The sequence below is a fragment of the Aristolochia californica genome, unplaced genomic scaffold, assembly GCF_029961685.1.
Source record: "Aristolochia californica isolate CCGP_79_NKW_82.1479 unplaced genomic scaffold, dmAriCali1.0.hap1 SCAF_5, whole genome shotgun sequence".
In the NCBI taxonomy this organism is placed as follows: Eukaryota; Viridiplantae; Streptophyta; class Magnoliopsida; order Piperales; family Aristolochiaceae; genus Aristolochia; species Aristolochia californica.
In genome coordinates, this window is record NW_027182214.1 from 43182020 (window position 1) to 43195482 (window position 13463).

Consider the following 13463-nt stretch of genomic DNA (forward strand, 5'->3'; position numbering starts at 1 on the left):
TGAATTGCATCAGCTTGAAATAGAATCAATGGCGGAACTATGTAAATGGACAATCCGATTGTATTGTCTCTACTCTTGATGAGTTTCGCTCTCTTGCTTCTGTATGAGTCATCTTCAAACGAAAAAACAAGGTCATATTTTATTAAGGGTGGGTGTCTTCGTTTTGTGACATTTCTTGAATAACATCACCTAACCTTCTTTTGTACAGGTTTTGAGAGACATTTTATCTGGTCATTCTTAGTGATACAAAATCTCGGCAAAATTGAATCTTATCGGTTGGAAATTTATATCTCAGGAAAAGTTAGAAATGTTTTTCTTAGGGTACATATTTTCAAAAAAAAACCTTTAGATAAAATCCTATTAGTGACTTACTAAGAAATTACATGGAAAATATTAAAAAATTCAAGGAATATTTAATGGACATATTAGTGCCTTTTTAGGAAAATAAATAAAATTAATAATAATCTCATATATTATCATATTTATCCAATAAAATTTCAGTAAAATAAATTATTAAATAAAAAATTATCATAAGAATTTGTTTTGTGTTAAAAGTATTATAATATCAATTGTCAAATACTTATTAAAAAAATCATATAATTTTCCGACCCATCTTGGTTAGAAAATCTTAATTGAAAAATTATATGACTTTGGTAAGAATTTTCTATCTTTCATATAGAAAAGTGTTTTCACGAAACATGTGACACTAATAGGCCCTGAAAATGTATTTCTATTACAAATATTTCCACGCTAATAGGGCCTAAAAGTTGAATTACTTGACAACCAATAAGAGGTTGAAGTGTTTTGCTCTATTGGATTAAACAAAACACAGCCATTTTTCTCCCCATGCACAAGAAATTCAAACAAGTGGTTGGTTGACACCCGTCATTTTGAACGGGTTTTCAGTTATCTCAGCTGTTAGCACCAAATGACTTTTCGTATAAGATGAGCCGTGATAAAGTCAAGCAATTTGGATATTATATGGCATATAAGGGCTGAAAACAATGTTTTCACGTGGTAGTCTTTATTCCTTGTTTGGAAGGTAAGATCAAATCGTTATTTGGATATTATTTGGACCTGAAAATGGAAATGGAAGATTACACCCACTCAAGATGGAGATTTCCAAAGTCAGATTGCTCAATTTTAATGGAAACGCTTAAGATTATTCTCCCAATAAACAATTGAAATTCAGACAGCAGCAGTGTTTGGTGGGGAATGGGGATTTCATTTGTTTAAGACATTCCACGCAGCCAAGAGCTTGTTTTCATTGCCTACTCTGTTCAATATCGTCAGCGATTTTTTTTATTGTTTACGTTCTAATCTAACCACAGATAGGAAAAAGCTTAATTGACGACTGATGATTTGGAATTCTACTTCGCCGGCTTCCTCTGTTTCTTCTCACCTGGTTTTGATGGTTTCTGATAAAAGAGAATCAAACATGTTAAAGAAACCCAGCAAAAGAGATCAGAGATCATGGAAGAGGAGGAAGATGCTGAGACCCTTTGGATCAGACAGATCATCCGATACCGGAAATCTCTCTACCTTTCTTCTTCCTCTTCGACTTCCAACAAAAGGACCCGTTTGCTTGACCTGGTCAAAGGGGGAAGCACTTACTGCGAAGGTTCTTGATATGGAGCACATTTGAATCTCCCGTAATCAGGCCTATATGTTTATGGGACAGCGACGAGGATGAATGCATTCACAGGTTTTCGCCGTGGAGAAACATTGCTAAGTTATAGTTGACCAGTGACGAGCAGAAGTTTCGCAGAAGTTTGGGCTTCTGGAGATGCAGAGGATTCGGGTTAGGAATTATGATCTGCGGAAGGAGATTTTGATCGTTCAACTCTTCTCCGGTGGCGGCTATTGAATCAGTACACAGGCATTTAGCTATCATGACAAAGATTCATAGAATCTTCTTAGCTCAACAGCAAAATGCGATTGAAACGAACTTTTTCTTATTTACAAGAGGAGAAAGAATCATAAAACGCTTAAAACAATCAACAAACAATCAGGTTAATCATGAACTGTATGGATTTCTGCAAAAGAGGCAGTGCGCAGAAATGATTCTGCTCATAATACTTCCTTCTTCAATCCTCAAACAACTGCTCTGCTTGTTCCATAAATGAATCGCGTACGTATCTCCCCTGAGTTGAAGCAGCTTCGCCGAAACCCACTTCGCCATGTTCGGATTCTCGGGTTTCTGAAAAAGACCCTTGATTCTATTCCAATCCACGGGATAAAACGCCATAGACGGCAAGATGGTGAAATTATACGCCGGATTTCTCTGCACTCTTTCCACGACTCTCGAAACCAGGTACGGGCCATTGTGCCCCCATTTATTCCCATTGAACGTGAGCGAGAATTCTTCAATAAATTTGTAGAGAAGTGGGTGTTTCTTGTCGAAAACCAGAATCGCATTATTCACCCGGCTCCAATTCCCAGTCTCCCTGTCCATTGTCTGTGCTCCGATCGAGTTTCTGAATCCAGATAGCTTCTTCAATATTATAAAATCTGTGTCCAAGTAAACACCTCCGAATTTGTACAGAGCCGCGAGCCTTAGCAGATTGGAGAGGTTCTGAGCGAGTGGAATCTCGCCTGGGTCTACGTTGCCCTTCTTCAGCTCTTTGAACCAGGTCGCAGCCGGTGTTTTCTCGAACAGGAACGCCAAGTCAGGGGCGAGTGCCTTCACCCTGTATCCGCCCTTCACTAATGGTTTCAGAATTCTCGCCCCGTAATGGGAATCCATTGTAGTCGATAGGATCATCAAGCACCCATCTGGGTGAGCATTGAAGAGGCTCTCAACGGAGAGAAACTCCCGCTCGCCGAACGATCTCGCGGGCTTGATCCATGTCATGAAGAACCTACCCTCGCACCTGCCGTCGAGAAACTCCTGAGCCCTTTCGTCGAATTGTCTCGTCAAGCTGTTCGGATGCAGAATCTGGAACGACGGCATGTTTGCTTTAAACCACGCAATCCTTTCTCCCTCGGAGACGTTCAACGGAGCCAGAATCGGAGTCGGGTCCAGGGCTCTAGTCTCTTGTATCTCCACTTCCACAGAAAGACGAACCACCCGCGAAGAATTCGACCTGAATTCCCTTCCATCTCTGTGAGACGGCAAGACCCGAATCGCAGTTCTAGAATCAAACGCAGCGGAATGGAGGGAAAGATTGGAGAAGGCGCTGGTAGTCAGGAGCACAACCAAAAGCAGAGCAGCCAACGACAGGGAAGAAAATACGGATGGCTTAAACATGTTCCTGCGCTTCCAATAAACAAACACGCTCACGAATTTACAGAACACGAAAGCGCTCTCTCATGGCGGAGGGATAAACACAGAGAAGGTTCTGCGACTGGAATATTCAAAGACGTTGAATACGAAGAAGCCGCCATACATATAACTTGATTGAACTAAAGCTTTGGTTTAACGGGGAGGATTCGTCGAGATCATTAGACTCTAACAGCAAAAGATTACTGTGCATGACTGTACCTTCCGTATTCTCCCATTAGATTTTGAAGATTATACAAATAAAAATGGAAAGAAACTGGAATTGGATTCCTCTCATTAAAAACAAAAACAAAAAAAAGAACGACTTTCAATTAAGGAAACTAAATACTATAACGCAAGAAAATCCAACTGGTTGTGAGGGGGCCAGACGCATTCCCCTAATAGTGTAAGGCCCGTTCACTAAACCAGCGATAATCTCCGTTTAGTCCATCGTCCTCTTATCGTACTGAACATCTTTTCCCGCCGTGAGACACGCCGGCCGGGGCGGCTATCTCCCATCAGCCTCAGGACAATGGCGACGACTGGATAAAGCTGGACGGCAGAGATAAACGCGAGCAATTGGCATGGACTATGGATTGATTAGTGATTAATCTTAGCTTAGATAGTCCTGAATCAAATAATTAAAAACAGAGTATTACTCACAAAACCATTAATCAAATGCCTGTAAAAGGTTCGTATCTGTGAAAGAGGAGATGATAGGGGATAGACTTCAAAATTCAGCATTTCACACCTTTGCACGTCAGTGGCGATTAGGGTTGGAAATTAATAATCAAAGTGGCTTGCACGAACACCGCCTTAAGATTCATTTTCTCGCCTATTTGATATCTTGATTAGCTGTCACTTTGAGTGGGTTAACCTAAACCTAAACCCAAACCCAACTCAGAACCAATAAACCTATTGGGTACCCTTAAGAACCCAGTAAGCTTATTGGGGACTTAATGGATACCCAATTAGCTTAACATGTTCTTAGCTGGTACAATTAAGAACCCATAGACATTTAATAACTTTTTACTCATTAATTTAATATAAAGTGATAAAATAACACATTTTTTTATATTACAAACATGATCATTTGCAGCAAGCTGGGAGTTCATGATATTCTCTAACCTCCAACTTGAGGGGGAGTGTCGAAAGATAGGCGAAAACTTACACAACCAAGGAAGGCCCACATATCCAAGTGTGTTGGAATATGGGTCTGAGCGCATAACACCAAGGAAGACCCATGTAGTCAAGAGATATAGAAGACGGGCTCAAAGCCCACAGAGAGAAGGTCCATAGGGCCACATACAATGATGGCAGTATGGTAAATAAATAGTTATTTCATAGAGATGACATTGATGTAATTAAGTTAAAGTTTCAAGGTTAAAACCCTAAACTTTAAACCCTAAGTTTAGGGGTATTATTATAATACAGTAGTTTTATTAATCTATAAATAGAGCTTCAGGGGGAGAGTTAGGATGATCAAGTTCATAACCTCTTTTCCTCGGGTTTTCTCCCAATGGGTCTCTCTCCCTTTTTTTTTCATGAGCTAAATCGATGGAGTCCTGAAAATCAACAAATCAATTTGGACGAACTTGGCTTAGACCATTTTGATAAAGCTGTAAGAGAAAGTTTAAATAATAAATTTATTTTTACTAAAATAATAAATTTTCTATTTGACTATTCACTTAAAGAAGTATTTATAGTGATTTTAAGGGGTTAATTAGAGCATGTGTACCAATTTTAAGGGGTGATTAGTGCATTAGAAATTGTTCTAGAATTGAAATTCAATACTAGATTATCGACTATTCTAATGTTAGTGTAGTCTACAAGTCTTAATTTTTCTAATTATACTAAAATCTCAATTCAGTCCTCCAAGTTCTTAAATTAAATTCAAGGATGCAAAATAAGAAAAATAAAAATTTAGTTCTTATAAGTTTATAATAAAGAAATATAATATTTACTTATAATAAATATAATAATTCTAAAATTAAATTAATTATAATTAAAATATTAGATATATTTTAATAACTTAAATAGTTGCGTTCATATTTAAATTAACACATAATTTAACTTAATATTAATAATCACAATATAAAATTTAAAATATTTAATAATAAATTAAATGAAAATCAACAGGAGTTTGGACTTCCCGGTACACCCAACTCTACCTCTCTGTCGAGATGTCGTCCTACGCGCACTTTAGCAAAATGCTTTCTTTGGGTACGGAACAAAAGGATACCGACTCGTCTCCTTCCACGCAGCCCACCCTCCTCGAACAAGACGAGCGATCAAGGGGAGCCAGCGACAGAGACGACAAATTCTCTCCCTCTTCTTCACTCAGTTGCCGATGGCGAGCCTCTGGCGCGCAGCGATTGGGACTGCCAACGCCGACGACGTCGGCGGCGGCGTCGAGTTCTGGATCAACCCGGAGCGCACCGGGTGGCTCACTAAACAGGGCGAATACATCAAGACCTGGCGTCGCCGCTGGTTCATCCTCAAGCAAGGGAAGCTTTTCTGGTTCAAGGAATCTCACGTCACCGGTGCCTCCAAACCCCGTGGCGTCATCCCCGTCGGCAACTGCCTCACCGTCAAGGGCGCCGAGGACGTCCTCAACAAGCAATTCGCTTTCGAATTCTCCACGAGCCAGGAGACCATGTATTTCATCGCCGATTCTGAGAAGGAGAAGGAAGAGTGGATCAATTCCATCGGACGCTCTATTGTTCAGCACTCGAGATCTGTTACTGATTCTGAAGTCGTCGATTATGATAGCAAAACGAGCGGCTGAGGGAAAAGACTCGAATCTGGAGGGTTTTCTTTTATCTTATCGGTTTGTATAGAACTTTTCTCCGCGATAATTTTGGCGTCATTTTTTTTCTAGGTTGTTCCGTGTTTGTCTTTGTCTTGGATGTTTAATTAGATCCTGTTCGTCAATGAAACTGAGAATTCATATCTCTAGATGTTTATAGAATGCTTTCTTGTGTGCAATTCTTGTTCTTTAATGGTTGGATTTGGGTTACGGTCTTGAATTTGATATATGTTGGTGGGTTTTCTGCCTCTCTAATTCAGTCAATCTCCCTTTTCATTTCCTTGTTATTTTTGGGCCAAATCGTGTTAGGTGAATGCCGTCTTTATTTGGGTAATCAACTTGTTTTCCAGTCAGCTTTTTTTCTCATGATGCTCATTAATATCTAAGATTTTTGTGAGCAAATTAGAGCAATATAGGAGAAGGTAGCAGAATTCTAAACTATCTAGCTGTAGAAATTGTTAGGCGTTTCCTACTTTCACAGCACTGAGATTGTCCAACGTATATGATGGTATAAGTTACTGGACGTCTGCACTCTGCACTGTGATTAAAACCTTAAAGTCGAGGCAGGCAACAGATCCTTTTTAATATTTAAATGCTAATGAGGATGATCTCTGCGTCTTTACGAAACAGATGGGAGTCTCACTCTCTCACTCTGATCTTCCTTCTTTGAGTGTACGAGTATTTCATGAATTAAACTTGCATGGGGGAGGATAATATCTGGATCTAGTTTCAGATGTAGGATTCTTTTATCTCGAGGACTATTGAAGACATCAATATTTCAAACTTGGAAGTCTGAAGTTGCTGCTTCAATTTAATTGCTACACTCTATAGCAGGTAGACTGGACTTTATATTGGCAGGTGTGACTCAATGGAAACTGTTTGATGCTCCTCATTAAGGTCAATTCCATGGTGAAAGTGTTTCTTCTTGATTTTGATTCTCTGGTTCTTTTAAGACAAAATTTATCTCAAGTTCAGCTATCAGAAAGCTTTTGAGCTCACCTGTTCAGCAGATACTTTCTCCATGTCTAGGATGGTTTGCAAAGGAAGAAAATATATTTGGTTTACAGTTATGGTTCTAACTCTCAGAAAAAAGGGGTAGGTTTGGTGTGGAACAAATCTAGAGGGGGGTGAATAGTTTTATTTAAATTTTTTACTAATATAAACTCCTTTTAAAAACCTTAATATGTGTTTACAATTTTAATTAATCCAAAGTATAATGTTAGTCTTAAAGTCAAAGTCTAAGCACATATACACGATCATGTAAAGAAACATGAAGATTTATAGTAGTTCACAATCTTATCTTAGATTACTAGTCCACTCCCAAAGGTGTTCGTATCTTAGGGCAAATTGCTTCTAGAGCCAATTATAACTTTGCTCGATATGGACTTAGACGGCTCAATTGACCATAAAATTCAAATTAAAAAAACTCACACTCACATTGATTTATAATAATAGTAAACTCGGTTATCCAACTTAAACCCACAAAAATATTTTCTAGTAGCAAATTAGGCAATCACAACTCGCCAGGCACACCAACCTAGACTCACATAAGGATTTTTCAACTCCACCTACCTATTTAAGGACTTATAGCTTGCAATAACAGCAACCAAGGCTTAACAATCTTTTTCCTTAGCCATTTAGATTTCTCTCAGAAGGGTTAGTCAACAAAATGGATTTTTGAAGTTCATGTTCATCTCCAACATGAAGATCATTTCAGTCATGTACATGAACTTCAACTTCGCAAGGTGTTAGTGTTGACGACTTCATGTACACTGGAAAACAGTTTCCAGTGTTAGTGCCCCAACATGAGAAAAACGTAAAAAAAAAGAGAATCCCTAAACCCTTACAGTACACTTAATTACAACATAATCCTTAAATCCCAAATTAGGTAAAACAACCGTTATTACTACACGAATAAGTTATTTAATGTATAATTAAATATATTAATATATTTATTAATTGAATTAGATATTTTCTTGTGAATTCATACGGTAATTACATGAGCCAATAAAATACGCACATGATTAATTACAAATAATAAATAAACAACGTTACAAATAACAAAAACAAAAGTAATAAGTTGAGTTATTAATTTATTAATAACATATGATATACTTTAACCTAAAAATGAATGATTTAAGAGAAAAAATTGATCTAATCATAATTTTAACACACTATATATTTGTACATAATATATTTTATGTATTATTAATTAATAATATATTATTACAAAATTTAAAACCATTGGTTTAATTAATTATAGCAATCGGATAATTAAACCAAAATAATTTATCAAATATTTATTTTAACAATATTTTAATTATGACTATTAAATCACTATTTTAATATAGTAATTATATAATAAATATATTAAATAAATAAAAATAATTATTTTATAAATAAAAATTATAAATTAATGATTTTTATGAGGATAGTTTAATTTTTCCTTACTTAGGAAAAATTAAACCATCATCGTCTTTCTCAGCGACGAGCCAGCAGGCAACAACGACGGCGCCGAGCTAGCGGGCAACAACGGCGCTCCGACGTTATGCCGAGAGGGAGAAGAGAGGGAGGCCGAGAAGCCCTGCAACAAATGCTCGACCTCCCACGCTCTATGACGGAGGTAGAGAGGGAGAGGAGAGGGAGGGAAGTCTTCCTCCCTCGACGTCCCCCCCCCTGTCAGCCAACCTCCCTCTCCTCTCCCTCTCGACCTTCGTCGCAGAGCCTCTCGGTCTCCCGTACTCTACAACGAAGGTCGAGAGGGAGAGGCCGTAGAGAAGGAGACCGGAGAGGGACGGTGGAGACGAGAGAGGGAGTAGAGAGCTCGGGGAGAGAAGGCGTGCGGGAAATGGAAATGAGCAGACTCACGGAGAGGGTGTACGACAAAGAGAGGGGCGCGCTCGTTTCATGTACATGATTCTCAAAATTGGGCGGAAAGCGCTTTCCTTCGTTTATAATTTGGACATGATATCGTGAGTCATGTTAGTCATGTACATGACTTGAACTCCGGCGCTCCACTAACGACCTCAGGACATGAATTGAATAATGCGACTGAAATTCATGTCCTGATTCATGTTGACTAACCCCTCCTCAATGAAATTTAGATGAGAATGGTCTTGTGTATATAAGGCTTGAACAAAATATGCAATGGTTACTTCTTTTCACTCCAACCATTTTTCAAAAGCCCTCAATCACGTAAATTTCACAAAACAAGCACAATATAGATTGGTACACCAATCCTAATTACTTATTTTATATAAATATCGGCTCAAAAGTTTTTTCACTAATTGGATTTCAAAACCAAAGCTCATAATTGAATCGAATTGATTTTAAGATGAAGAAATCACATAAAGCAACTCAATATGAACGACAATTTTAAAGCATTAAACCACAAGAAGTAATATGAAGTTAATAGATGATTTTCAAAGAGCACGTGTACTTGACCAAGTTCAATAAAAAAATTTCCAACTGAGAGCTCGTTGAAACTTGAATTTTTGAAATATGGTTTTCCGGACACCACTAAAACTCTTAATGAACTATTATGGAACTTTGGGTTAAAATGAAGAATTGAATTGAAGTAAAATGAATTAATTCAATTTCAACTCATGTGTTTATGGAGCAGGTTCGGTACTGTTTTTCTTCAAGGCGGCTGCTTTGACACTGGCATTCGGACGGTTCGGTAGACTAAGCTTGGGAGTCGGCAAACCTGAGATATTTTTTCCCTTGTTTTTTCCCATTTCCAGATACTCGAGTTTACAGTAGCAGCTTAACGTACGCAGTGGACTGAGCAAGTTACGCACCCCAAGAACCGGGAAACAGAGATGCCCGAATCGCCACGTGCCAACACCAGAAACTTCTTCTCCACTTATTTTACTCGATCCCGTTAACGATTCTGACGCGCCAAATGCCTTATTTAAATTGCTCCACTGCCAATCGAAACAGAGGAAACACCACTCAGAGAAAAGAAAGCCAAAGAAAAACGTGGAGCTCAAATGCGAAGATTTTGGTCTGATTGGAAGCAGGAGGAAGAGAATCGAAAGCCGATGAGATGATGGAAACTCTACCGAGAACCTCTGCTTTAAAAGTGTTCTCTGGAAACTGTTACGGAGTAGTTAAGTCATCATCCGGAGGGATTCTTAGACCTGCGATTCGAATCGTTCGCTTGCCGAAGCTCGAATTTGGAGCCTCGGCTGTTCTGCTGCACAACACTGTTGGTTCGTTTCCGATATCTAGCGCGTGCGCAGATTCGGAGGTAGCTCGTTTTTCCTTGCCTTCAGTTTGTTTCTGGCAGTGTTAACTTATGATACAAGTCGATCGCTAAGCATTCTGTGATTTGATTCTTATTAGTTAGGATCGGTGCTCAATAGTTTTTTAATTCTCGATCCTCTTTGTTTTATTTTCGAAAATCGGAAGTGATTGTCGTTTTTGGTTTGTCAGGTGATTTTTAGGTAGCTCGTTGTCATGGCTTCGTAATTCTTGCTGTCCTTCAGTTTGTTTTTGGAGTTTTAACATCGGAGACGATCGCTATGCATTGTATGATTTGGTTCTTATTAGTTAGGATCGGTGGTCATAGTTTTTAAATTCTCGATCCTTTTTGTTTTATTTTCGGAAATCGGAAGTGAACGTCGTTTTTGGTTTGTCAGCTGATTTTGAGGTAGCTCGTTGTCTTAGCTTCGTAATTCTTGCTGTCCTTCAGTTTGTTTTTGGAGTGTTAACTTAGGAGACGATCGCTATGCATTGTATGATTTGGTTCTCGTAAACTAAGATCGGCTTTCTAATTTTCTAATTTTTAATTCCTTTTGTTTTATAGTCTGAAATCGTAAGTGAAATCTTTTTTGGTTTGTCCTCTATGTAGCTTTAATTGTTCGGAATCTTTTGCATGTCTCACTTCTCAAAAGAGGCGGACCTGATTTATTTCTTTTGCCTCATTCTTGTTTTTATGCCTTCATTATCTTTCTTGTCTATCTTAGTGTCCATTCTATGACTGGTTTCGTGATCAAATTGCCTGTGTTGGTACATTTTCTGCTCACATTTTCAATGTTGATCATGTGCAGGTCTTTCTCTCTTTTTCTGCTCCCTTTTCAGCGTCTCTGAGAATAATTTCTTTACTTTCGTGATCATTAATAACTGTAGCAACAAATCTCCTTCCAACAAAGAGTAGATCGTTCTTGGTGATACAACTTTACCCAAACACCTTTATGTTCTTAATCTTTTATAGAACAACTTCTACTAGATGAAGTAATGCACTTCAGGCAAACGAAGGATCTACCTGTACAGATCCAAACGGCAATTTCTTTTTCTTGTCATGCACTCTGTTCTCAATTTAACATTCCAAAATTGTTAATGTTACTGTTGAAATTTGTAACAGTCTTTTACACGTTTTAAATTCTACTATTGAAATTCGTATGGGTCATGAAGGTTCATCCATACATCCAGGGTTTCGCGGCATTCCTCATTCTTTAATGGTATTCTTTGGTTGGAATAATTTTCTGTCTCATTTACATGTCTAGTAAAAGGAAATCCCTATTTTCCCTCTGCACAGTAACTCAGACTAGACCAGTATGCACATTTATTATTAAATTATCTCAGGGTTTAATTTATCTCATCTATTTTATAAGTCACCAAGTTAGGAATGGTTTATTGTGATGTAGGGAAATAAATGATTATTTGATTGAACTTCTACACTTCAATGCTCAGTTCTAGCAATACCTACAAATCAAGTAGGCGAAAATGCCTATCGAATATCATTAAGATGGGATCAAGGATGTCATAAAAGCACTCATGAATCTATTTTTTTTTGTTTTGAGCATGTGGCAATCAAAATAGTTTATCATTTGAGCAAACTAATTTGTTAAACCTTGTTACCACAGGCAGTTCTAACAATTGAGGAAAATGAGATCGAGCAAACTGAGATCCAAACTACTTGTTAGTCTTGCTCCTCATTTTGTGATTTTGTCTTATTCCTCCCATCTGGTGATATTTCTTCGCTATTCTTCTTATTTGACATTGACTTTAATCTTTTTGGTTTTTCAGATGCTTTGAGAACAGTTCATGTAAAATTCAAATTACATAGGGCATGCCAATTTGGGGAGCATTTTCTTCTTGCTGGGGAAGATCCTATATTTGGTCTCTGGGATACATCGAATGCGGTACCACTGCAATGGTCAGAGGGTCACATTTGGACAGCAGAACTGGTACTGTCTATCATAGAAACTAGGAATTAATGTTTCCTGGCCTTCCTAGTACCCTTATGCTGCAATTTTGTTCTCTGAACAGGATATACCCTGTGGAAAATCAATCCATTTCAAATTCATACTTAAGGGACCTTCTGGAGAAGTTGAATGGCAACCGGGCCCAGACCGTTTCTTACAAACATGGGAAAGCAACAAAACCATTGTTGTAACAGAAGATTGGGAAAATCTGGAGCTGCAAGAAATAAGAGAAGAGGAGACAACACAAAGTGAGTATGAGGAATCCATAACAGACCAAAATGGACTAGCTGTGATTTTTGTGGGGATGGAAGATACATTAACTTCTGAAAACAATCCAATAATCTTGACGCAAGAAGAAAATCCTATCATCATTACTGAAGAAAGTTCTGTTCTGGTTCCTGCTTTGACTCCCAATCCAAAACCACTAGCACCAGAAGAGTTTTCTTTGAAAGCATCCATGGATGAGGCGATTGTTCATGCCTTTGTTGCAACTGAAGAATCCAACAGCCAAATGGCACCTGAGGTAATTGTTTTTGATTGATCCAGTGTGAGTTTCCAAATTTTCTTATCTCCAGACCAATTCACAACCACGCTACTGATTAGTTTTGCTTCAAACTGAATTGATAATAGCTATGCTGTGTTACTGAGGCTCTGGTTTTGACTATTAATATCAGAGATGAGTACGACATGGCAATAATGTTCTCTAGATGGCAATTAAATAGTTTTGAAATGTAGAAATCTAGCAGACTTTAGTTACAATCATTCATCTGATTTGTTTCTTCAAATTAAAGAGTTTCTTTGTCATCAAATGAGTGAAAAATAATATCTAGTATTCAAAATGTTGAAGATCAAATGAAGCTCTCAGTAAGCACTTGTGACAGCACTGAGGATAAAAATGATAACAGGTAGGTATGATGTCCTCCACCAGGAGAATGTAATGGTTATGATTCTTCTCTCAGAGAAGGGGTTTCAAGTGTTTTATTATATGGAAAATACCAAATCCGTTGAAATTACCCAGCAAAGCACCTGCTACAGATAATATGTGCTTGAAAATGACGTCCATTGGGGAAGGAAAATTCAGAGTGACAAATTGATGAACTCATTTTGTCGAAATTACATTGTTTTATAAAAAAGAAAAAAAAATTGTGAACCCAAGAAGTAAGTTTGCTATCATATTGTA

The 13463-nt window shown here is 37.9% G+C and overlaps 3 protein-coding genes across 3 annotated transcripts; 2 read left to right on the forward strand and 1 right to left on the reverse strand.

Annotated features, from left to right (window-relative positions):
• Positions 1 to 2017: 2017 nt before the first annotated feature.
• Positions 2018 to 3250, reverse strand: LOC137965389 (uncharacterized). The gene has a single exon (XM_068811684.1). It carries the CDS (start codon positions 3248 to 3250, stop codon positions 2018 to 2020), a length of 1233 nt encoding a protein of 410 aa, XP_068667785.1.
• A 2252-nt stretch (positions 3251 to 5502) lies between these two features.
• Positions 5503 to 6250, forward strand: LOC137966342 (pleckstrin homology domain-containing protein 1-like). The gene has a single exon (XM_068812926.1). The coding sequence runs from the start codon at positions 5613 to 5615 to the stop codon at positions 6048 to 6050; it is 438 nt and encodes a 145-aa protein (XP_068669027.1). The 5' UTR covers positions 5503 to 5612; the 3' UTR covers positions 6051 to 6250.
• A 3869-nt stretch (positions 6251 to 10119) lies between these two features.
• LOC137965390 (uncharacterized) lies at positions 10120 to 12984 on the forward strand. The gene is made up of 4 exons (XM_068811685.1): positions 10120 to 10323; positions 11942 to 11996; positions 12105 to 12265; positions 12348 to 12984. Exons 1-4 carry the CDS (start codon positions 10120 to 10122, stop codon positions 12822 to 12824), a joined length of 897 nt encoding a protein of 298 aa, XP_068667786.1. The 3' UTR covers positions 12825 to 12984.
• The last annotated feature ends 479 nt before the right edge of the window (positions 12985 to 13463 follow it).